The sequence below is a fragment of the Argentina silus genome (genome assembly GCF_951799395.1).
Source record: "Argentina silus genome assembly, chromosome: 20".
Taxonomy (NCBI): Eukaryota; Metazoa; Chordata; class Actinopteri; order Argentiniformes; family Argentinidae; genus Argentina; species Argentina silus.
This window is the reverse complement of record NC_139674.1, coordinates 8,554,065-8,577,978: the sequence shown is the minus strand read 5'-3', so window position 1 is coordinate 8,577,978 and position 23,914 is coordinate 8,554,065. Positions and strand designations below refer to the sequence as shown.

The 23,914-nt window shown below is 43.2% G+C and overlaps 3 protein-coding genes across 3 annotated transcripts; all 3 read left to right on the top strand.

Moving 5' to 3' along the window:
• The first annotated feature begins 451 nt into the window (after positions 1–451).
• Positions 452–13,117, top strand: LOC310820523 (cryptochrome-1-like). The gene is made up of 14 exons (XM_083692192.1): positions 452–1,324; positions 7,167–7,275; positions 7,474–7,616; positions 7,891–8,075; positions 8,291–8,379; positions 9,061–9,201; positions 9,382–9,693; positions 9,942–10,093; positions 10,285–10,487; positions 10,757–10,861; positions 11,001–11,114; positions 11,411–11,488; positions 11,686–11,784; positions 12,025–13,117. The coding sequence occupies exons 1-13, from the start codon at positions 1,167–1,169 to the stop codon at positions 11,778–11,780; spliced, it is 1,884 nt and encodes a 627-aa protein (XP_083548318.1). The 5' UTR covers positions 452–1,166; the 3' UTR covers positions 11,781–11,784; positions 12,025–13,117.
• Positions 13,118–13,263: 146 nt separating this feature from the next.
• LOC310820747 (nectin-1-like) lies at positions 13,264–21,514 on the top strand. The gene is made up of 8 exons (XM_083692526.1): positions 13,264–13,759; positions 16,236–16,583; positions 16,778–17,086; positions 17,266–17,374; positions 17,730–17,866; positions 18,085–18,193; positions 18,312–18,339; positions 18,568–21,514. The coding sequence occupies exons 1-8, from the start codon at positions 13,690–13,692 to the stop codon at positions 18,646–18,648; spliced, it is 1,191 nt and encodes a 396-aa protein (XP_083548652.1). The 5' UTR covers positions 13,264–13,689; the 3' UTR covers positions 18,649–21,514.
• A 116-nt stretch (positions 21,515–21,630) lies between these two features.
• tnnt2c (troponin T2c, cardiac) lies at positions 21,631–23,025 on the top strand. Its single transcript, XM_083691759.1, has one exon. It carries the CDS (start codon positions 21,851–21,853, stop codon positions 22,745–22,747), a length of 897 nt encoding a protein of 298 aa, XP_083547885.1. The 5' UTR covers positions 21,631–21,850; the 3' UTR covers positions 22,748–23,025.
• Positions 23,026–23,914: the final 889 nt, after the last annotated feature.

Sequence of the window (23,914 nt, the reverse complement as noted above, 5' to 3'; positions counted from 1 at the left end):
TAACATTTCTACAGCGCCACCCGTGAGCCAAAATAGAAAGAGCAGGAAGCTCGCAACAGTGCGCACATAAAAAAAAAACATGCGGCTAGTCATGCCCAACTTCATGTGACGATCCGGGTTCTTTGGCGTTATCCAATCATCATCCAGGGGGGGAAGTCAATGAATAACTGTGTTATCGTGTTTTCTGCAAAACAGTCATATCTTAAACTCAAATTTCCTTTCATTGCAAGACGATTGCAAAGTATTTTAAAAAGGCCCGTATGATCGTGTTTAATGTCGTAAAATAAATGTTACGATGACCAAATGAGCACTCAAACTAGTAACCACACTGTCGAAACGTGACTGCGTTGTTACCAATCCTAACCAATAGCAAGCTCTCATCTGTGTGCGTACTCCCTCAATGGGTGGAGTTGTGGAAGTAGGTGCGACGAGGTAGTACAGTACTATTCGTCGGAGCACAATTTACAGATTTTCCATCTACATAGACGGCGAAGTCTAAGGAATATTCAAACGTGTATTTATCCACGGTAGTATAGTTTAATCGATTACATAAGTGGGAGTCAAGTTTATCAATGTTCGAACGGATATACATATTTACATAACAGCTTTTTTCAGCGACAGCGAGGAGCAATCAGTTGATTTACAGTTCACCGTACGCTATTGTTATTGTGAGTCCAAGTGCAGCTAATAGGGCTTATGGCATGGCAACTTATGTTCACTTGACAGAACTCAAGACCATCGTTGTTTGCATATTGTTCTGCGCCTATTGATATAGCCTGGATCTTGGTGATTATTTGCGATTTTTTCCACGGTTCAGAAAAACAAGTTATACAACAACAGCCAGTGGTGATCGTTGATCAGCAAGTTAGGTCCTAGAGCCTGCCGAATAGCGGTTTTCAGTGCAGGAGAGCGTGCGCTGTCTCGTGGCCAAATGGTTCAGTTATCGCCAGTTTCCAAATTCTTTGACATAATGGAAAAGGTTTTATTAGAGCAAGGTTAAGTGCTGAGTTTGATCGCCATTCACGTTTTTACGCATATTAACATAGATGTTAGTTAGATTGCGCAGTTGACTTGTTTTTTCAGTAATTTCCAGTAAACCAATAAGTGTTATTAGAATAAGACGGAATAAAAGACACTTAACTTAGAGGGACTCGTCCAGTTGAGTAATGGTAGTTAATACGATCCACTGGTTCAGAAAGGGCTTGCGGCTCCACGACAATCCCTCGCTCAAGGAATCCATCCAGGGAGCAGACACTGTCCGCTGCGTGTACATCCTTGACCCTTGGTTTGCGGGATCGTCCAACGTTGGTATCAGCAGGTGGAGGTAAGGATTCAAGAACATTCTTCATCATTTTACGCACTTACACCTTTACTTAAGCGTAATGTGCAGGTACAAAGCTTTCCCACACTCCAAATGCTTCTATACAGATATTTATGGTTTAACAGGAATTGGAGGCATGGCATATGCCCACATCCTGAGTAATAACATCTGGTTTTGGAAACTGGTCTACTGTCTTGGGGAAATGTCTAGGCTAAGCTTGCACAGCTTCCAAAGTTGACCAGACAAGACAGAATTTAGAAGCACTATTGGGTCTGGATCTTTTTTTTTTTTTTTTTTTGTTGAGGGTCCTGCCCCTACCATCTCCAATGAGCAGGAGACTTTGATTGAGGTGGGACAAAATCACTCACCCATGGACTGGGATATCATTTAATCTCGGTTTGGAATGGTTTTCTTTATTAATTTTCAATCAAAGATAAGGCATCATCCATGTTCCTCTCATGTGTAACAGTGACTTGGACTATTTGAGTCCCTACAATGAGGCTTCCTCAGCTGCACGTGACATTTCTCTTGAATTGACCCATTTACCTGTGTGGGCCATGCATACATATACTACTTTGTTCAACATTTTTAATTGTCAAACATCATTGATTTTCAGTGATACACAGACAGACAGAGGCGGTCTCACTGATAACAGGACTGTCTGTGTTCAAGACTCTACTGTACATATGAACCTTGAGATGAGAACTGATATGAGATTAGACTGTTTAAGCAGTTTTTTTGGGCAATAATGAATAGTCTATTCAGTTTCCATCCACTGTCTAGAGGATTCTTCTTTGCTGGCTGCATATGGCCCATAACTGTATAGCCCCCCCAATGTTGATGATCAAGCTTAGCCTTCAGGTGGTACAATAACTCATTTTTAAAACCTGGCTAGCTGACCTTCTCAAACATCATTACCACTATAGGCATGGACCAGCCATGTATTAGCCCACAACCACCTCTGTCTATTTTCGTGTGTTGTCTTAAGTCAGAGAAGAAATATGCATCCAAACTGTGGAGGAGTGTACAGCATATTGTTTTTTATTTGCAAATTCTGCACAATCTGAGCAATTGTCACCTTCCTCTGTACAGCAGCTGTGGCTTTCTCTTAATGAGCTGCTGTACCCTGAGATCTCCTGTTGGGCTTGTTTATTTCCTCTCAGAGCCAAGGTGTTTCCCATGCTGTCAGCGGAACGGTAGGGTACTAGCAGCACTCCTGTAGTATCCACTCTTCAGCATCCATCCTACGTTGTGAGAGTTATGAAATGGCAGCCTCGGGTGACTCCTCTGTGCCCACGCACAGCTTAGCACACTCTTATTTCTCTTTCTCTTTCTCTTTCTCTTTCTCAGCTCACTTTCTCTTTCAGCTCACTCTCTTGGCTTGCTCTACTAACCTCCTCACTCAAACTATACGTTGAACGCCTGGTATTGGTATCTACAACCTTGCATTTTGCTCGCACTATCCATGTCATCAAAAGCAAACGAGACAAAATGTAGGTTAAAATACAGAATTATGCAATGTGTGACAAATTTCCAGATGAAAAATCACTCATAGCTGATTTCTGCAATTCAAGCTAAAAAACTGAGCTTAGTCTTCTTGTTGTTTTTTTGAAGTATGTTTAGGAACACATCCCTAACCCAGGCAGTCATAGTTTGGACCCGAGCCCAGAACTTCTCTTGTGGTTGTCTGTTCTCTCTAGCATTTCCTTAGTTGTCTAGACCTCACGTTTAGTCTAACTGCATGACAATAGGCTTTGCTTTAAACTGTAGCTGGCTTTGCTTTTTGCTGTAGCTAGCTGGCTCTTGTCATTAGGGCCAGGGTCCTCTTCTCTTGTTCAACCCCAGTACGAATGAATGAGCTCACTGATATACTGTATTTCATTCTTGTATGGTTGTGATCCTGACTGAATGAGACAGGTCAGCGCCCTATTATGTAACCACATCAATCTCCACAGTTGGCTCTATCCAGAAGTGGGTCAGCATGTTAGAACCCCCCCCCCCCCCAAACACGTGTTTGATATCCTTCCTCATTCCATTCCATTCATTACAATGAGCCTGTCCTCCGATTCCTACCTCCGCCATCCTCCCTGTCTTTGATCCACCTCCACTGTTGCCTATCCCAGAGACCCTACCTCTCACACTGACCACGAACACCCAAAACGCTCCCCTCTCTTATGTCACAGAGAACAGATCATTCCTTTGATCCTTGTGTGAAAAACACTAGTGGTTTTAGTCAGCCGTGCTCTGCTTGCTGCAATATGCATGCATGGGAAATATGGTGCTCTTGCATTATATGGAGTGCAGTGTTGATTTCTTTTACAGATCTTTTTTTTTATGAAATTACTTAGTTAAGTCTATGATATGAATGTGTGCTACTGAAATCTTTCTTAGGACATTTGTTTTGTCCAGGCAGGCAAATCCTTTTGAGACACAGTCATGCTATGCTTCAAGTGCTCTTGCTTGCTTGAGACTGAAAGGTTTCTGACCCAGACATGGGGCCCTTTCTCAATTGTTAGAAACTCGATTCCTTGTGTTCTCTCTTGTCCCCCACTCACTTCCTATTCAAAATGCATTGGGGGAGAAGATCTAAGTTTTTACCCCTGGATATTCCCCTCCTTTTTGAGAAGAAAGCGAGTGGAAGACGAAGTAGAGGACGTGAGGAATCACGTTTCTAACAGTTGAGAAAGGGCCATCGTCATTACTCGCCCCTATCCAGCGATTTCTTGCACTCTCCCAGACCCTACCTCCTCCTTCACACAGCCCATGGCGTTTATGGGTAAGGTGTTCCGGTGTTGGCTTTGGACAGCCAATCGACTGAGGAGTGTAGGCCAGTGCACTGACTGGTGGTGGTGACCCAGTTTTAGTCGGAGAGAGACATTCCTTGGCTCAGACAGGATTCACACCAAGAGCCAAGTTCTCAGTAACCGCTCGTGTTGCCAGGCCTCTCAGGCATGGTCCTCTTGAATTTAACTATGTTAGTACAGGTTGTGAGTTTCATTTTACAACTAAGGTCAAAGGGAACAGAGATGTGCCTCCAGTACATCTGTGCCACCATGTGACGCTAGCTAAAGTTAGCAGTGGTGTCATTCCAAACCTTTAGACGGAAAGAGTAGCAGTGGCTTCTCATACAGAGGACTCAATGGACAACAACGCATATGATATATTATTAGATAGATATATTTGGTGTTCTCAGAGGGCAGGCTGCTCACCAGCAAAATCCATCATCTTTGTTTTTGTGCTGTATCCTAAAATGGCAGCTTCACCCCTCATTGACTCCACTCTGAGGGCGCTTTCCATGACTTCATCTGTCTTTTGGCTGTTTGTCAGATTAAGGCAACTTGATCTGGGTGTGCATAACAGGGGATGAAATACTGTACGCTACTATCATGCAGTATGTAGCTCAAGAGCCACAGGAAGCATCACCCACAGTCTGTCTATAACCTAGCAACGATATGGGAAGCACATTATTAGTAGGTGTGAGTGCGCGTGAGTGTGTCTGTGTGTGGACTATGTTATGCTTGTAACAGACATTATCGAATTTCCAGTTGGGAAAGAGCCAGAGGCTTTCCATTTGACCCTATCAATCAAAGCCTTTGATGCCATTTCTTTTAAGTCAGGGAAATTCAGATAGGTGGTAATATTTGTGTATCTGAAGAAAAGGTCAGCAGTGTATTGTTGTGACGTCACAATGACAATGATGTTCGGGTTTACAGCTGGCGCATAGAAAACATGTCTATTAAATGAGTCAGCTTGGAGTCACTGTCCTGCATATTCCTCAAGAACAGCTTCCTAAGCAGCCACACTGAAGTAAAAGAAAATCAAGGACTTATTCAGACTGAGGAATATTTAGATTATTTTGGCAAATGATTAAACTGAAAAATCTAGCACCCAGTTTGATGGATGCCAGGTTGCTGCAGGCGGTTGAATCTGGCTACCATGACCCAGTCAAGTCTTTATTACGCAAAGAAGCAAGGGGTCATTATGCATTAGTCAGAAGTAATTATGCATGTAGTAGCATACCCTCTAGCAAAATGTTACTTGCCTTTGACCCCATGGGAACTGGAACAGAATGCAATTCCCTTTCATTACGTTTTCCTCGCGACGTCAGCGGCATGCACCATGTGATTGTTAAGTAATGTAATGTGATTCATCCACTTGTGTGTTGACCTTGGAGCCTGGTCATTTTTATGCTTTACATAAAGGCAGTCGAGAAAGTACACAACCTCAGCAGTGGAATGGATATGACCGAAATCATTCCTGTAACCTACAGGTGAGGTAATGCTGTTGTAAGAGGTCTTCATGAGGTTAGCCAATCACTTCTCTAGAAGACACTGTTTGAAGAAAAGAAAAGTGTTTATGGGCTTCCCTTAGAGGTTGTAACTAACCACAGCAGGGGGCTCATTTGATCAAATATCTTCAGTCTGTTATGTACTGAACCTGGAATTTAATAGAACATGGGTAGGGTGTAAAGTGCACCAGAATGAAGTTGCTATGAAGGTCTCAATCAAGGTCTGTTTAAAAAGCGTGGCGGGGGGAGGAATAGATAATTGCAATTAAATGTCCATAAACACTGGTTCTCAAGCTTCAGTCAAGGGAATCTGCTTCCCCGTTAAACTCTTCATCCAGGTTCTCACTGGCTAAAACCTTCTTCAGCAAAACACTGCAGACATAGCCATTACATCAGAGTTGTTTCCCTGGCTTATCCACCTCTCCCTGAGCCTTTAAGCTCTGTTTGTCTGAAAGATTAGTGCTCTTGCTCCCTCTGCTTGGCGTTATGATGTAATGACACCCTGCCTGGGTTACCTCAGAGGGGCCCAGGTGCACCGATCATAGCTTCTTACATAACAGGCTTCAGGCATCAAGGGGTTGGAACAGGGCTTCTGGTTCAGCTGTAGCATGACTGAGATCTCCTCTGTGGCTGCCCTCAACCAGGCCTTACTAATTGGCAACATTGCTGCTGTGTCCATTTTGGGCAACCTCCATTTTATGGGGATCATGTATAATTTGTGGCTGTGTAGCTACTGGATAAATGATAGGGCTGCTATTTTTTGTGGACAGGATCCAGTGTATCTTAATCGATCTGTAGTAACATTAGCCAAAGTAGTACATGGAACATTATTAAGTTAAGTTACAAAAATTATTATTAAGTTAATTATTATTTTATTAAGCATTTTAAACTAGCAGACTGAATAAAATGTATCATACTGTCGTGCCTTGTACATGATGAGGAAATTTCATGTTAGAAGTTTTCAAAGATTCAAAGAGCTGGTGCCCCCTAATGTCAGTTAACCCTCTTAGCAATCCTCTCCTACTGAGTCTGGAACGTTCTGTTCATTTCAGCCTGTTATCATCAGAGTACACCACCACACTTACTTACATAAGACAGCCCCTGATGATCTTTCTGTACATAAGCTATTCATAGTTAATGATACATCTGCTGCAAATTGGAACCAGAAGCATGCCACTATTTTGTGTACTCCCTCCACTTCATTGAACACACTGCTGGGACCAATTAGGCACAGTTTTCTAACTGTAGTTACCATAAAAAAACAGGTCTCTTAGACAATTATTGGCATTGGATAAAACATGTTGAAGATAGTAATTTCTCTGAAGGGAATGTGTGCAATGATAACTGTAACTGAAGCACTGATGAGGTGTCAGGCTGCAGACAGCATTGCCAGTCAGCAGTGGTGCAATGGTGACCTTTTCAACACATGGAGAAGCTATTAGAATTCCAGGAATATATCTCCTGTATGTGATGCCTAGTCTTAGGGTTACATTCCTCCTGCATATCGGCTAATGGTTTAACCTACTCTCCCTCTCTTTCTCTCTCCTTTCCCCTCAGGTTCTTACTGCAGTGTCTGGAGGACTTGGATGCCAGCCTCCGCAAGCTCAACTCTCGCCTGTTTGTGATTCGAGGCCAGCCCACCGATGTCTTTCCCAGGCTCTTCAAGGTATCAAGAGGGCTTGGGATGATTACAGAGATATGGGACCCATGGTCGCTACCATACCAAGATTAGGGGATTCAGACAGTTTGGATTAAAACCTATGGTTAAGGGGATAGCACCTTCCTTTGAGTGTTATTGTGTGATGATTAATGTCAGTAAAACATCATGGCTATGGTTTCTGATCACACCATTTCCTGTCTGTAGGAGTGGAAGATTAATCGTCTGTCCTACGAGTATGACTCTGAGCCCTTTGGGAAGGAGAGAGATGCAGCTATCAAGAAGCTGGCCAGTGAGGCCGGCGTGGAGGTCACGGTCTGCATCTCTCACACGCTCTATGACCTGGACAAGTGAGTCTTCATCCTCCCTCCTGAATCTAGCTCTATTAAGCACAGTGCCCCTACACAACCAAGCAACTTTGTTATTTTGATTTCCGTCATGAAGATTGAAACAATATGGTCTTCACTATCTCACTATCTTCACTACCTCTTTAAGATGCCTCCATTCTATCCCTCATCACCTTTTCTCCTCACTGTTATGTGTGCCTCCCCATCTGACTCATCCTTCATTCCCTTCTTTCTTTCACTTTTCTCTCTCTCTCTCTCTCTCTCTCTCTCTCTGCAGGATCATAGAGATGAACGGAGGCCAGTCTCCTCTCACCTACAAGCGCTTCCAGACCCTGATCAGCCGCATGGATGCAGTGGAGATGCCGGCTGAGTCCATCACCGCCGAGGTCATGGGGAAGTGCTCTACACCCCTCTCTGATGACCATGACGACAAGTTTGGGGTCCCCTCCCTGGAGGAGCTGGGTGAGTTTACTAAAGAGGCGAACATGGCTAATGTGTGTGGGTTGGATTTAAATATTGGGCCAGGTTTGATGACCCATGTTAAACCTGAGTTTAAGAAATGTATGTATGTATGTATGCTTATACAGTATTTATCTGAAAGGTTAGGGAAAGGGTGTTAGTGAATGTTTGTTACGGTAATTAAACTCTGACCTGTGAAAATGATGTGGTCTCTACAGGCTTTGACACAGAGGGTCTGTCCTCGGCCGTGTGGCCAGGGGGAGAGACCGAGGCCCTCACTCGTTTAGAGAGGCACCTGGAGAGGAAGGTCAGTCACTCATCTACAATCCACACAAACACACACAGCAACATGTACAGTTTGTGGACCTGTTTTTGCAGTTCCCCCACGTTGATAGTCTAAAAAGTACCATTGAAATTATATACTACACCAACTGTGATAAAAGAGCGATGCCAGGAGACATTTCCTTTCCGGCCCCTATTTTCTGAGGGCCAATTCTGTTTCCCCATGCCTCAAATAGTGGGCTCTTACCCTGATTCCCTGCCTCTGCTCTATTTACCCAACTCTGTTTGCGCCGTTCTCCAACCTGGTTGACACACAACGTTGACAATGCAGTGGCTTTTGATGACTGATGTGGCAGTTTAGTTCGGGGGAAGGGGTTCTGTGAATCATTTTTCATAGAACATCTTCAAAGCCAGTACATGCCCTCCTGCGATTCAGCGTGAGTCATCAGTGATGTAACAAATGCGTTCAAGTGCGCACTCCCTGAGGCCTGCTCTTTTTCTTGTACTGACCTCTTATTTTCGGTTTGTAGTGGAAAAAGGGGCGGGCAACTTCTCAAATTGGAACGACAACCGTAAACAACAGAAAATCACAAATAAAAACAAATACCCCTTCTGTGATGTTTGCCTTTTACAAGACATAATGCATGTTTGTATCTCTCTGAGAGGGGTTTGTTGATATCTAATCCTTAATCTTTGTGGCTCTCAGGCGTGGGTTGCTAACTTCGAGCGTCCACGGATGAACGCCAACTCTCTGCTAGCAAGCCCTACGGGCCTCAGTCCCTACCTACGCTTCGGCTGCCTCTCCTGCCGCCTCTTCTACTTCAAACTCACCGACCTCTACAGGAAGGTAAGTGTCTGATACATATTCATGAATGTTTTGTTGCTGTTTTTGGGTTAATTGGGAATAATTAGCAGATTCCAAATGACGGTAGCCTTTAACCGGAGTCTCCTAATTATCATGACCTACGTCTTACACCTGTAGCCGGAGACCCCCTATTTGCTATAACACACATCTGTCTTCCCCTAGGTAAAGAAGAACAGCTCTCCTCCACTCTCACTCTATGGCCAGCTCCTGTGGCGTGAGTTCTTCTACACGACCGCCACAAACAACCCACGATTTGACAAGATGGAGGGCAACCCTATCTGCGTGCAGATCCCCTGGGACCGCAACCCTGAGGCACTGGCCAAGTGGGCAGAGGGGCGGACGGGCTTCCCCTGGATTGACGCCATCATGACCCAGTTGAGGCAGGAGGGCTGGATACACCACCTGGCCCGACACGCCGTAGCCTGCTTCCTGACCCGGGGGGACCTGTGGATCAGCTGGGAGGAGGGCATGAAGGTAACTAAGGCTGGGGGGTTTACTTTTAACATCCATTGCTGTCCTACCAAGACTGTCCTTGGCTTATGTACCACTGACTGACTTAGTTCATTTCTAATCTACCTGCAACACTTATTGTTAATCATGGCTAGGATTGTTTCAAGATGTTCAAGAAGCTTCAGCAAGACAAAGTCTCAGCAATGTGTGACTATACTGTGTAAATGTCATACAGTAACTAACTAAATACTGTGCGTGTGTGTGTGTATCAGGTGTTTGAAGAGCTGTTGCTGGATGCAGACTGGAGTGTCAACGCAGGCAGCTGGATGTGGCTGTCCTGCAGCTCCTTCTTCCAGCAGTTCTTCCACTGCTACTGCCCTGTAGGCTTCGGAAGGCGCACTGACCCCAACGGAGACTACATCAGGTGTGTTTTTATACAGTAGGAGACAGCAGGAGAATACGTATACAATAGGAGGTTAAGTACACGAGATCTAACTTCAGTCTTGTAATACTGTATGCAGAACCACTAAGGGTCATTCAAAATAACATGTTTTACTGAATAAGATGCAAGAACTTGAGCTCTATACTTACTAAAGAGGAAATGTGATCTTGCAGACGCTACCTACCCATTCTGAGGGGCTTTCCAGCCAAATACATTTACGACCCTTGGAACGCCCCAGAGAGTGTACAGAAAGTGGCTAAGTGTGTGATCGGAGTGCACTACCCCAAACCCATGGTGCACCACGCAGAGGCCAGCCGCATTAACATAGAGCGCATGAAACAGATCTACCAGCAGCTGTCCTGCTACAGGGGCCTCGGTAAGGAATGAGAGGGAATGGGGATGGTGGATGAACAGCTTGTGTTTCCATAGGACAAATGCAATGGTCAGACCTGAGACAAAACAGTATCACTAGTACGGAACAAGATTCATGGTCAGTGTTTAGTCACAGCTGTAGGGGGTTTGACAGGGCAACAGTTGCTATACAGTCCAAGGGTGGGACAAGATGAAGGGAAAAATAGTGAAGAACATGAGCAAGAACTTCACTTTCATCAGAATTTCATGGTGTTCTTCTTTTGTCTTTATCAGGCCTGCTGGCGACAGTTCCGTCCAACGCCAATAGTAACAGTGAGGCGCCCTCAGGCATGATGGGATTCTCCTCTGGAGAGGGCACGCATGAGGCTGCTCCATCTGGTATGTGTCTTACTATTTACCCCCCCCCCCCCCTCCTCCTCGGCCTTCATTTATTGTCCAAGTTATCGCCAGTAAGTGCCAAGATACAGTATATGTGAGGGACTGGGTAGTGATGTTGTTGTTGTTGTTGTTTCTGCAGGGTACCAGATGCCAGCACACTCCCAGGCAGACTGGCACACTGGGGTCATGGTGTACCCCCAAACTGACCCCCAAACCAGCATGAGCTCACAACAACAACAACAACAACAACAAGGTGGGTCTGGCTGGATCAAGTACATTCTTTATCGCACTTGACATTTTCTCTCATAAACCAAACTTCTTGGAGAAAGTTTCACTTTCCCCATATTATTCTGTACGATAATTTCCTCTTTGCCATTATTGTGTGAATGCAATACTTCTTCCCTCCTACACACACACACACACGCACGCACACACACACTCACGCGCACACACGCATGCTTATGAGCCCATTATCTTGCATCTTTATTCTACTGCCTTTTTCCCCCATTTTCAGTACCCATCACCCCTAATTCTGGTTTTCTCCTCCAGGTTATGCAGGCAACAGTAGCAGCATGGTGTGTTACAGCCAAGGATCCCAGCAAATGCCTGGCATGGCAATGCAGCAAGGTACAGCTTTTATTACAGACAGCAGTGGGATTTTTTAACCTTGATGAATAAGAGGATACTGTACATTTGATTGTGCCAACACTGCCCCTATGACATAGTTATAAGTAAGATTTGCATGCACAAATTCTAGACTGTAGCAAAGTGTGTCATTTTAGAGGTTGCTGTTCTGAACTCTGTTCTTCCTCTCTTGGGGTTAGGTCTCCACTCCGGCACTCTCTCCAGTGGTAAACGCCACAGCGAGGACTCGGGCCATGGGACAGGCTCGAAGGTCCAGAAACAGAGCACCCTCTAGCCAGGTAAGATTGAGACTTGCTGGACGGAAAGAGGAAATATCACTGGAGAACAGAATGAAATTAAATAGAATAGGTTGGCTGTGGCACCATAGATATTTTGAGTCTACCCATCTCCCGACAGCGTAATGAACCTTTGTTTATGGCGACAGATTCTGACTGGTTGACAGAATCTGTTTACCTTTTTTAATTTCACTGGGCCATCTCCACGGACTGATTGCTACTTCTTTTTTTGTTACATTGCAGGTGAGCAAGTAAAGGCGGGGTGGGAGTCAGACCACACAGCCATCAAAGATTGGAGGATGTCTGAAGTCCTGTTACTGGACCACATCTCCAACCTGTTACATCTGATGGGGAAACATGCAGCCAGAAAGAGTGCATCGTCCTATCCTGTCTTTAAGCACATTCACAAGTGTCTAAAGTTTCGGACTGTATATTATCACGTGGACTATTGCGACCCAGCCAGTGCTGACATTCTGACAACATTGTCAACGTTGTGGCCCTGGAAACGCTGCTCTAACGTTTTCTGTCAACTCTGTTTGAGTGTTGCATTATTGTTGGAACAAAATATTTGTGTGTGTGTGTGTATATATATATATATATATATATATATATATATATATATATATATATATATATGGATTTGATTAATTCTGCTCACATACAACCTGTATATATTTGATATTGTATGTTTTCTTTCTTGTGTACTGTAGTCATAGACCCATTGATATATTTTTGATATAAAGAATCATTGTGGATTGATTTGTTCTCAACGAAAATGTATATAAAAACTGAACGTTTATACAGTAGACAGTTCCTAGATTGTGAGAAACCCTGTCTCATAGTCAGAATGCTCCGCCAGTTCTTCTCCTCTCTGTCCATTAAAATCTTCAATCTGTTTATCAATTTCATTCTTCCTGTTCTTTCTCTGTCTCTGTTATTTTCCTTACTTCCATACAGTCTGGCTATCCTTTAACATTGCCCTCTCATTGACAAAACTTGTTACTGTGTCTCTAAACATCTTTGACATAGAGTAACTGTCACTGAAATTCTTCCTTGTCCCCTTTCCTCCATGACCTGACCTCAAAGGGCTTAGTTACTTGCTATATTGCTCTCACCTGTCAGGATGTTTCACCGATAGATGGCCATAGCCCACCTGTTCGTGGTCAAGGAAAGGAGATAAGGAAATGATAGCTAGAGTACTTGTATACAGCCTCTGTCTAATGTTTCCTTTCCTAGTATCCTCACCTTTATGTACCATCCTGGAGTATAATGCTTCACTTTGTGCTTCTTGTTGTTTCTCAATGTGCTTGTTTAATTAAAATAAGGGTTAATATATGCAGTGTTGTATTGTTTTTATTTGGGACTTGACTGACTTTGCTGAATGTATCTCAGCACCTGCAGGGCTTGTTTGACCACATTTCTGCTGTGTCATGTTTCTCTGCTTGTCCTTCTTAAAACCCTGAAAAGATAAAAAGTTGTTTTCACTCTGCGCCATGGACTTAATGCCAGATCGACAGACTTAGCACATGCACAAGGGACACTTCTGTCATTGGGGATAAACAAAATAATCATTCACTTATTTTCAGAAACTACAATGAGTTTCCAGCTAGTGGGAGTGTGTTTGTGGCTGTGTAGTTTTTGAAAATCAATCTACTGACTCCCAATTACATCTTAGGGAATCATTTCCTTATGACATTTTCTCATATATTTTTGACTACAGAATGCAGAGAATAGTCGTTTTACATATGTTGACACTGGAGAAAATGGACTGGAGTGCTGGAGAAAATGAATGTGATCGATTGCTGATTGCGACAACGAAATCACAGCACAGCCTGGGTGGATGCTATCCGCCTGTCAAATTGCTACTTAGCAAGTCTGGAATACATCACAAATTCGTTTGTTTTACTTATGAAGAGTCACACATATCAGGCTTCGGTGGCCTTCTGTCTCATGCAGATTCTAAATCGAACTGCAGAGGGTGAGTTCAGAAATGTTCTATATTGTAAATTGCTATTGGGCTAGCTTAGCTACCAACTCCTTACACGCTGCTACGATTGCTCAACATTGCTTTTTCTTTTCTTTTTTTTTTTACTTCTGTTGCAAGCCTGTCCCATTGAGGTTCATGCCGTGTTTTTTTTTTTTTTTCTTCTTTGGGATTCATTTAACTTTTTCACCTCCTGCTCCATTACATTAATGGAGGTTGTCTGCCTCCATGTAGATTCTGGTTTGTGTATTTCGTATATACCCTAGCATCCCCAGTTAGTTATTAAATGCATTAATAAAACTGTATAACCCTTTGAATAACTCTCCTCATTTGTCCGCTTCCACTCTACCACAGTGGCTAATGAGTATTATAGCCTAATGTTTGTGACATTAATGTTAACAAACGTAACGTTAGCTAACGCTTGCTAGCTAGCTAGCTGTCAAATCAATGCTTTTCTGTTAGGTAGGCTAACACGATAACACCACTAGCAGGCTTTGTTACAACAAAATTACTTTGTCATGTTTCTCCCCAGCAATCGTCAAGCCGAACAAGCAGCGGAGGGAGAAAATTCTAAATAAGTGCTTTCAGGATGCAGCTAAAAACTGCAAAACAATGTGTGTTTGTTTTAAGAAGGTGGATGGGTGGAAAATTATGATTCAAGAAGCAACAATATAGTTAGTTAGCTAGCTCACAACACACCAAAATAACTGTAAGTCAGTTATTGTTCAGTGAATCAGTTTATCATGTAATTTGCTGTTAGCCGTCTTTACCCAGTTGATGTATTATTATGATCAAACTTTCCTCCCGCTATGGTCAAGGTTTCTGATGGAGAAGGGAAGCACCCCCAACCTGCTACACCTGCTTATCAGAATCATCTTAGTGTTCCCTGTCTCTACCTCTCAGGTAGAGCGGCAGTTCTCAATCATGAAGAGACTGCAGGGAGACTGGCGCTTAAGCCTGCATACGTCCACCATTGAAGACCTCCTCCTCATCAAGTCACAGGGTTGTGCTCCTGCAGATTTTCAAAGCCAAGAAGCAGTGGCAAAATGGTGGGCAGCTGGCATCACCAAAAAGAGGCCAAACATTCATCCATATGGTACAAGAACCCCAAAACATACACTGCAACTCCCCTTGACTTCCCATTCCCATCTTCAAACAAGTCCAGTGACTCTGATTAGTCCAGGGCTCAGCGTGTATGAACTTTTGACCCAGGAGTTTGTACAAACAGGTGAGCAGGTGAGGATCTTGTCTTTCAGGAGAACAATAACTTATCCCAGCTGTGCTCTGATGGAGACTAAAGTCCTGGGTTTATTTGGGCTGACACCTTGGTGTTGGGTTAAACAGGACTCCTGTCCGTCACTGTGAGATCAGACTGCTCACCTCCCTGTTTTCCTCTGAGCTGAACCCAGCAAGGCTGGACCGGGCTGTTCTGTTCTGTTCTAAGCTGTACTGTACTGAGTTGAGCTGTACTCTACTGAGCTGTACTGTACTGAGTTGAGCTGTACTGTACTGTACTGAGTTGAGCTGTACTGTACTGAGCTGTACTGTACTGTACTGAGCTGTACTGAGCTGTACTGTACTGAGTTGAGCTGTACTGTACTGAGCTGTACTGAGCTGTACTGTACTGAGCTGTACTGTACTGAGTTGAGCTGTACTGTACTGAGTTGAGCTGTACTGTACTGAGTTGAGCTGTACTGAGTTGAGCTGTACTGTACTGAGCTGTACTGAGCTGTACTGTACTGAGTTGAGCTGTACTGAGTTGAGCTGTACTGTACTGTACTGAGCTGTACTGTACTGAGCTGTACTGTACTGAGTTGAGCTGTACTGTACTGAGCTGTACTGAGCTGAGCTGTACTGTACTGAGTTGAGCTGTACTGTACTGAGCTGTACTGAGCTGAGCTGTACTGTACTGAGTTGAGCTGTACTGTACTGAGCTGTACTGAGCTGAGCTGTACTGTACTGAGCTGTACTGAGCTGAGCTGTACTGTACTGAGTTGAGCTGTACTGAGCTGAGCTGTACTGAGCTGAGCTGTACTGTACTGAGTTGAGCTGTACTGTACTGAGCTGAGCTGTACTGTACTGAGCTGTACTGAGTTGAGCTGTACTGTACTGAGCTGTACTGTACTGTACTGAGTTGAGCTGTACTGTACTGAGCTGTACTGTACTGAGTTGAGCTGTACTGTACTGAGTTGAGCTTCCAAGCCTCTCACCACCTACAGTCGTTACAGCCTCACTACAAAGAGGCCACGCCATCAAGGGGACAAATGTACACATCTTTCGTATGAAAATTGTCTCTTGCCCTGTCTTGGAGGGGAGCCTAAAAAGCTGGCATGCAAGACAAACGTAGCCCCAAGTCTCGATACTCTAATGCTGATGTGTCCAAGTTGTGTAAAGTGTCTAAATGCTGCCATGCAAATAAAATGTTTTATAATTACTGTATTGTCATTATCATACTTTGTACTTTATACAGGTATCAGAGTCTTATCCTCCAATGCCCACCCAACAGTGACTCAGGGACAGCATGCAGACCTGACCTGTCAGCTCAATGACACTCAGGAGGACCTAACCCAGATCTCATGGCAGAAGAGGACGAGGGAGTACGACTTCGACCACAACTTCTACATCATCACTCCCACCCATGGCCCCTCACCTGTCAATGGTCGGCAGGACAGAGTCAGCTTCATTGGGGATATAGCTGTACTGGTGGGCTCCATCCGACTGGAGAATGTGTCTCTGTCTGATGAGGGGGTGTACACGTGCATATGCACGGTGTTTCCTAGTGGGCCGCAAACAACTGAGATCCACCTCAGTGTTCAAGGTAAGAGATCATACTGTAGCTCTTTACCAGCTTTCTTAGCTGTATGTTATTGAATGCAAATGTGGTTGTTGATTGTGTTGTTTCAATTAAATTAAACAGTTGGATAAAATTGTATTGGAAGTGTTCATGCATAAATGTTACTGAGAAACTCTTTTGATATTTGTGTCACATTGTATCATGTTGTTCACCCATAGTTCCACCTGTGGTGGCGGTTGCCGTAGAGATTACACCTGTTGCCGGCGAGGGGAAAGAGAGTATCTTGGCTACATGCACTGCGGCTAACGCCAAGCCCCCAGCAGAAATACAGTGGCGCACGGGCAGAATCGGCCAATCGGTGACGACCTCGACCAACACAACACTAAACGCTGACAGTACCACAACGGTGCGTGTCGACCTGAGGGGCGAGCCCTCGAGAGACATCAACCAGAAGGAGGCACAGTGTGTGGTGAACCATGTGACCCTGAGTCAGGAGAGGGTTGTTCCCTACAAGCTAGATGTACTATGTAAGTTTTGTCACTGAAAGTTGTTAACATGGACTTAACAGGATTTGGGTAAAATTTGACCCTGCTGGTTTTCTTATTTCTTATTAGTATGTGCAGTTATCGCTTTTATATCGCTTTTAAGTTATAAACTTAAAGTTTAACCCATTGTTTCTCTTATGTCTTCTCTGCCTGTTCTGGAGATCCCCCCCACTCTGTCAAAGTTCTCCTTCATAAGAGTGAACCCAAGAAACTAGTGGTGCAGTGTGAAGTAGACGCTAACCCAACTCCAAAAGAATATACCTGGAAGAGGTAGCGTGGTGGTCCTGTCAGCCTCGCCGTCACTCCATGAACGCCACATGTATCACAAGTCATTGTTTCAAACAGACCACCAAAGACAAGTTAGAAGGAGTTATTTAGAGTTAAAGTTACATATTATTATTCTCCCCAACCCATTTTCGAGGAATGAGTTTCTAAAATGACCCCTTAAAAAAAGCACTCGTATAGGGGTCACACGATGCAGTTATAACCATAATTGTATGTTTTGCAAGAGCCAGTAAAGAGTAGTGCAGAGATTGTACTCATACATTTATATGCAAACAGACACACTATATACCAGTGTGGACGGCTACTTTATTTGTCTGTAGACAACTACTTTCTCTTATAGAGCCAATGGATCAAAGTTCAGCGAGGCTGGAGGCTTGCTGGAGTTAGTGAAGATGAGCTTTGATGTCAGTGGACTATACAGTTGTGAGGTGTCCAACCACTACGGATCAGCATCTGGTTTTCTCTATGTGTACACAAGTAAGGATTAAATGAATTTGAGTAAACTCATTTCAAATTTCTTTCCATAATCCCTTCTTGCCGTGTATATTTTTAGAGGTGTATTTAAGATAAAACACATATTTAAAATGTATTAGAAACCAAATTAGAAAATAACATGTAAGTGGTCTGTAAGTAAACCACTGTAAGAGATGGTGATAGATTGTTGGAATGTAAATACAACTTTGTCTTGTTTGCAGTTGAAGTGCCCAGCACAGTCTGTTTGACCTTGTGGGGGCTCCTCTTCGTCCTCTATGCTATTGCTGTCGTTGCCGGGATATTCTTTTACAGAAGACTCCAGAGGAGCAGGTCATATTGTGAAACTACACACCTTAATTGAGTAGTCTTAAGTAGTAATTGAGTAGTAATTCGTCATATGTTGCTGTGTCTAAAATGTAACTCAAACTTGTCTATGTGTGTCTTATAGTGGGGGATCCATCCAAACCCCAAAACAGGTAAGCATATCAGATACACCTTATAGCCTTTTCAGTAAAATATGATGTTCTACATGGATGTATTGTATGTGTGTATGTATTAGATACAGTGCCCTGTGTAATCTCTACTTTAAACTCAAAGTAAATGTTTTATTTCAATGCTTCACTTGTCCCATTACTTTATACATTATACGCATGGCACTGTATATTCATGTTTTGACATTTCATCTGTAAATGTTTTTGAATCAGCCAAGTACAGACGTAGGTTTCGAAAGGCTTCAAGCTGGACAGGCGTCTGAAGCGCCCACTGTGGAGGAGCAACGACTGTGATTCTTAGTAACATATTCTGGCCCACTGGCTCACAGCATGCAGGATTACACAAAATAACCATAACATTAGAAAAATATGAGAATGCACTTTATCCGAAATTAGTTTAAAATACTGCAGCTAAAGTAGCAACTAAGCAACTGTCACACAAACGCACTGACAGTGTAATTTATAATTATTTAACAAAACGTACACTTCAGTTTGACGGAGTGTTTTGGTTTTTACATGTTTTGCATTCAATACAACAATCGTTCTAAATGATTGTAATTGTTGTTGTTTTTTTGCTTATACTGAAGGTATGTAGTTTGCGGTTCACACATGTTACTCCAGTGTGTCGAAATCAGGTTTACATTGATTGAATTTTATTTTGTTTATGTTAAACATTATTTCCTTCCATTGAGACTGAAGGTGTCTGATGCCTGGCATTACCTCTATATGTGTTTACTTACCTGTATATATTTTATTTATTAATGTATTGTGTTCTGTTTATATTATTTTTATATTAAATAATAATTTGTTTTCCTGTTCAGGCCTGTTTAAAGTCCCCAAAACAAGCAGCATCTTTGTGTCTATTACTGTATATGATGTGACCAGAAGAGGGCCCCATCCCCTTATGCAGTGCCAAAAGACTTGGTAGATCTTTTTTGTTTGACCTGGTGGAACTTTTTATTTATTTATTTAATTTAATTTATATTTATTTATCCAGGTTAGTCTAATTGAGATTAAAACCCATTTTTAAAGAGAGACTGATTCCTTTTTCAAGACTATACGCTGTACACATGCACTGTATGCCAGTGAAAATCCTATTGTACATTTGTCAAATTATCCAGTGAGTCATTATTCAATTGATTAGCCACCAGTTGCCACAAAGGTGGTTAAAGTGCACACATGCAGTGAACTGCACACTGCACAGTTAGTTTTGCAGCCAAAGTGACTCCCTGACAATGACTTACCACAATAGGCAGTTTTTGTTTGTGTTTTCTAAAGATAATTAGAAGAACACAGAGCAAATCTAACACTCACAGTTTAATCATACTCTGAATTCAAAGATACTGTACATGAAACTTTCTAATACCAAAATAGGTTGAGACAGCAAAGAGCGTGGCTATTTATAGTCCATGTCAATTGTTGCCTCTCTTTGCTCATATTGATAGACACAGTTGTCCCTTGCCACCGGTGTCCAATCAGAAGCTTGATTAAAGCCGGACCACCTGCTACTTGCAAGTTACGCACGAACAGGGTTGAAATTCTGTACATTTCCACTATGGAAAGGGAAGCATGTTTCCTTTTCAAACTGTAGACGTGTTCACCTAAATTTGTGAAATTAATTAATCAACTGGCACAGATGGTATTGCTATTAAAATTGTACAGTTAAGTTGTACTGGATGCTCTCAACCTAAAATAACTGACATATTTGTTGCACAATGCACACCATATTAGTCTTGCCATTAGCCATTGAAATCTTCCCTGCATTCTCTCCCTAAACATTACCATAGCTTTTAGGGCTAGGGCCCACACACCTCATGTTGCTTTCCTCTCATGAGGAATAGTCTTTCCACAGCTCATTAAAAACTGTGTACTGTGCTAATATCAATGTCTACCCCCGTATGGAAGTAGCATCCGTCTGAAAGAAATTGTGAAAAGGCTCTAAGCATGACTTACTCCCGCAAAAATAAACACAACTTAACTTTAGGTAGTCGCTTTCTGTGCACATAAGATCTTGAAAGGAGTTCTAGAGAGAACCATCTCACACAGCTGATACATTAATTGGAATTCTTTGTGTTCACAATGGAAGTCCGTGGACGCCACTGAGCACCTGTCTGTCTCTGTCAATTATCCCATCCATTAAAACAGCATTTGTCCTTTTGCACTCCTATAACTCTGGAACTGGATAGTGGATAAGTGCGACAGTATACATTTGTATTCTATTGTTGCCATCAGTCTTAGAACTAAATATCAGGAAACTTTCTAATCTGCTCAACGCAGAACACCGGAGTCTCCAATTGCAACAATTTTTGAAATTACATTCTAAAGTGGAGGCAAGGCGCTGCAATGTTTAGGGAAGTTACACATCATTGTCCGTATTAGAAGTTGTATTTTTTAGGGCCCATCTTTCCTTGACGTTTTTTTCCTACAGTAGAAATTCAGAGGTACTAGTTTTGAGTTGTTAATTAGGAAAGTGTGCATAATTGACATAACTTTAGGAAGTATTTAAATCCTGAATGACTTTGATGTTCTGGCTTTAGGGTATTGTACTGCACTTTGCTTACGGATGTGCCTAAGCTATGCAGATTGTAATGTACTTTGCTGTTGGATGTGCTTACGGTTTGGAAGGTCTGTAATGAGTTTCCAAATTAATGTACAATGGTATACACACAAGTTGTTCTTGGTGGTGGTTCTAATATTACTGCGCTAGAAAGGTAATCCTAATGACGTTGTTGTGTTCGTCAGCATCCTAACAATGAATGTCTTCTTGAAAAGGCCTTTTTTTTTTTTTGGTACATCACCCGTGTATGTGTTTAATACAGTATATGTTTTTTTTATGTACTGTAGCATCCATAAATGGACTGTTCACTGTAAGAATCAAAGTAGTTCTTTATTTAAATAGTTCTTATTTTCTCATGTCTTATTTCTCTAGTTGCCTCAATTATAAACTCCTGTATCACTAATTTCTGACTTAGGGTACTCCTTATGTACATTTACAAATGGCCTCGCCATCTTTTCCAAACATACTACAACATACAGTATACGTATGATCTTCCATTGATCCCTATAACAACCTTGCTGTGAAGATGAGGTGTGTCATATTACAGTAGTTTGTGAACGTAGAGGAGAACACAAGTGTGTGTGCATCTGTTGTGGGTCTGAAATAGGCACTCCCCCCTGTCAAGGAATGATGAGGGGGACTCCGGGGTCGGGGTTTAGGGTCCAGTGTGGGGGTGGGTTGGGTGGGGGGATGCAGACAAGACTTGATGAAGGAGAAAATAGACTCCATTCCATCTGTCTGAAAATCTCCCCCTGCTGACCCGTAGACATGGGGGTTTGGTTAGGCTGTGATCACATGGCCAAGGCAAGCCCTTAAAAGATCCCAAGCTGCCACGCCTGAGAGCCCACTCACGTCTGACTGTTGGACACCAGCTAGTCGGTGTCTCCCCTGGTTTCTCTTCTTCGGCTGCTGGACTGTCTCCAAGGCAGGTTCAACATCATGTCAGACACAGAGGAGGTTGTGGAGGATTACGAGCAGGAGGAAGAGGAGGTGAAGGAAGAGGAGGATGAAGAAGAAGAAGTTGAAGGAGAGGAGGTGCCTGAGAATGCTGAGGAAGACGATGAAGATGTAGCTCAGGTGGAGGAAGAGGAGGCTGAAGAAGAGAAGGAGGTGGAGCAGGAAGATGAGGAGGAGAGGGAACAGGGCGAGGGGGAGAGCAAGCCGTGGCCCAAAATGTTCTTGCCCAACATTGTTCCCCCCAAGCTCCCGGATGGTGAGAAGGTGGATTTTGACGACCTCCACCGCAAGCGCTTGGAGAAGGACTTCAACGACCTGCAAAGCCTGATCGAGCTGCACTTCTCCAGCCGCCAGAAGGAGGAGGAAGAGCTGGTGTCCCTGCGTAGCCGCATCGAGCGCCGCCGTGCAGACCGCAGCGAACAACAGCGTGTGCGGAGTGAGCTGGAGCGTGAGCGCCAGGCGCGTCTTGCGGAGGAGCGGGCGCGGCGCGAGGAGGAGGCCGCCAAGCTGCGTGCCGAGGAGGATGCCAAGAAGAAGAAGATATTCTCCAATAAGGCCTTTGGTGGCTACATGCAGAAAGTGGACCAGAAGAAGGGCAAGAAGCTGACGGAGCGCGAGAAGAAGACCAAGGCCCTGTTGGAGCGTCGCAAGCCCCTCAACATTGACCACCTTAACCAGGAGAAGCTGGCTGAGAAGGCCCACGACCTCTGGCAGTGGCTGCAGCAGCTCCATGCCGAGAAGTTTGAACTGGCAGAGAAGCTGAAGAGGCAGAAGTATGACGTCTATGTGCTCCGCAACCGCGTCAGCGACCATCAGAAAGGCTCCAAAGTAACCAAGACGGCCCGCGGGGCCAAGGGGAAGTCTGGGTCCTGGAAGTGAATGTGTAAGGCACACGATGTGTCATGATAACAAAACCCATCATGAAGGGATCAGCCTCTTGTTTTTGGACCTTTTTAGGAACCACAATTTTCATTTACTTTGTATCATATTTCCAGAGGATTGCGTGATGTGTATAGGAACTATATTGTAGAGTTAGTCCACGAATGATCTCCGATTGTATTTACAGGTTTTTGCACAAGTTGCCTTTTTTTTAAATTTATTCTAGTTGTCTAATGTAAACATTCAATATGTTTCACTAGTTACGTGATTAGACTTGTTCTGGGCAGGTGTTCACTGATAAATCTAACTGTTTGAATGCTGTTAATCGAGTTTGAGTGATAATGATTACAATATATTAAAATCTGTGAATGTTGGATGCAGTCCTGGTCATTATTTCACCTAATCATGCTTTGTAGCTAGATTTGGTAACTGTTACATACACCTCATTAATGTTTATTAGTTTGTGTTTGAGTGGGTCTGATAATTAAATTGCAGCTCATGTCCAACAGGTGTGGTACAGATGGCACTGTAAAGAGTTATTTCAGTTTACCTCATGGTAAGTTGAAGGAATGCAGTTCTACTGACGTGCAGATATTTGGTAAGGAAGAGTCAACTATAGATTGGTGTTTATAGTTTGGCATCTGAGGGTCATCCACCTTCAATCAACAGATGCAAGTACCCATAATTTGCATATACTGTATATAGTCCAGAATAACAAAGATGCACCGTACTATAGATATAATTGAATTATATCGTAAACATTAAGGGAGTATGATTTACAAAAACAAAAATTAACAGAAAAGATACTGATTTGTAATCGATATCACTGCTAATTAGCCGCATCACTGAAAAATCGTTTTCAGGTTTTGCATTCAAGACCCAGAATACTGACTGTGAGGGTTGGATAGAGATAGTACTCTGTTATATCAGTAGATGGCACCAAGTTACCAGTTTACAGTTGGATGTGCAAGATTTGATGACTAAAATGCCTTTCACGTGATCTGGCTTGCAGCTGAGCAGATTGACGGTTTGCGCTATCCCAAAAAGACCCTTTTACCGTGGTCGGCAGTTCACCCAATCATTGCTTCCACTTGCAAGACCTTCCCCAACTTCTTACTTATTGAACAAATGAATTATGTAGGAGTGAGACACTAACCATAGCCTTAT

What these genes read in the sequence shown, in the direction of transcription:
- LOC310820523 (XM_083692192.1), top strand. Translation starts at nt 1,167, where the DNA reads ATGGTAGTTAATACGATCCACTGGTTCAGAAAGGGCTTGCGGCTCCAC. An exon ending in CCCAACGGAGACTACATCAG is followed by an intron (nt 10,094 to 10,284) that starts GTGTGTTTTTAT and finishes GTGATCTTGCAG; the next exon opens with ACGCTACCTACCCATTCTGA. An exon ending in ACAACAACAACAACAACAAG is followed by an intron (nt 11,115 to 11,410) that starts GTGGGTCTGGCT and finishes TTTCTCCTCCAG; the next exon opens with GTTATGCAGGCAACAGTAGC.
- LOC310820747 (XM_083692526.1), top strand. Translation starts at nt 13,690, where the DNA reads ATGAAGAGTCACACATATCAGGCTTCGGTGGCCTTCTGTCTCATGCAG. An exon ending in TCTAAATCGAACTGCAGAGG is followed by an intron (nt 13,760 to 16,235) that starts GTGAGTTCAGAA and finishes TACTTTATACAG; the next exon opens with GTATCAGAGTCTTATCCTCC. An exon ending in AGAAGACTCCAGAGGAGCAG is followed by an intron (nt 18,194 to 18,311) that starts GTCATATTGTGA and finishes TGTGTCTTATAG; the next exon opens with TGGGGGATCCATCCAAACCC.
- tnnt2c (XM_083691759.1), top strand. Translation starts at nt 21,851, where the DNA reads ATGTCAGACACAGAGGAGGTTGTGGAGGATTACGAGCAGGAGGAAGAG.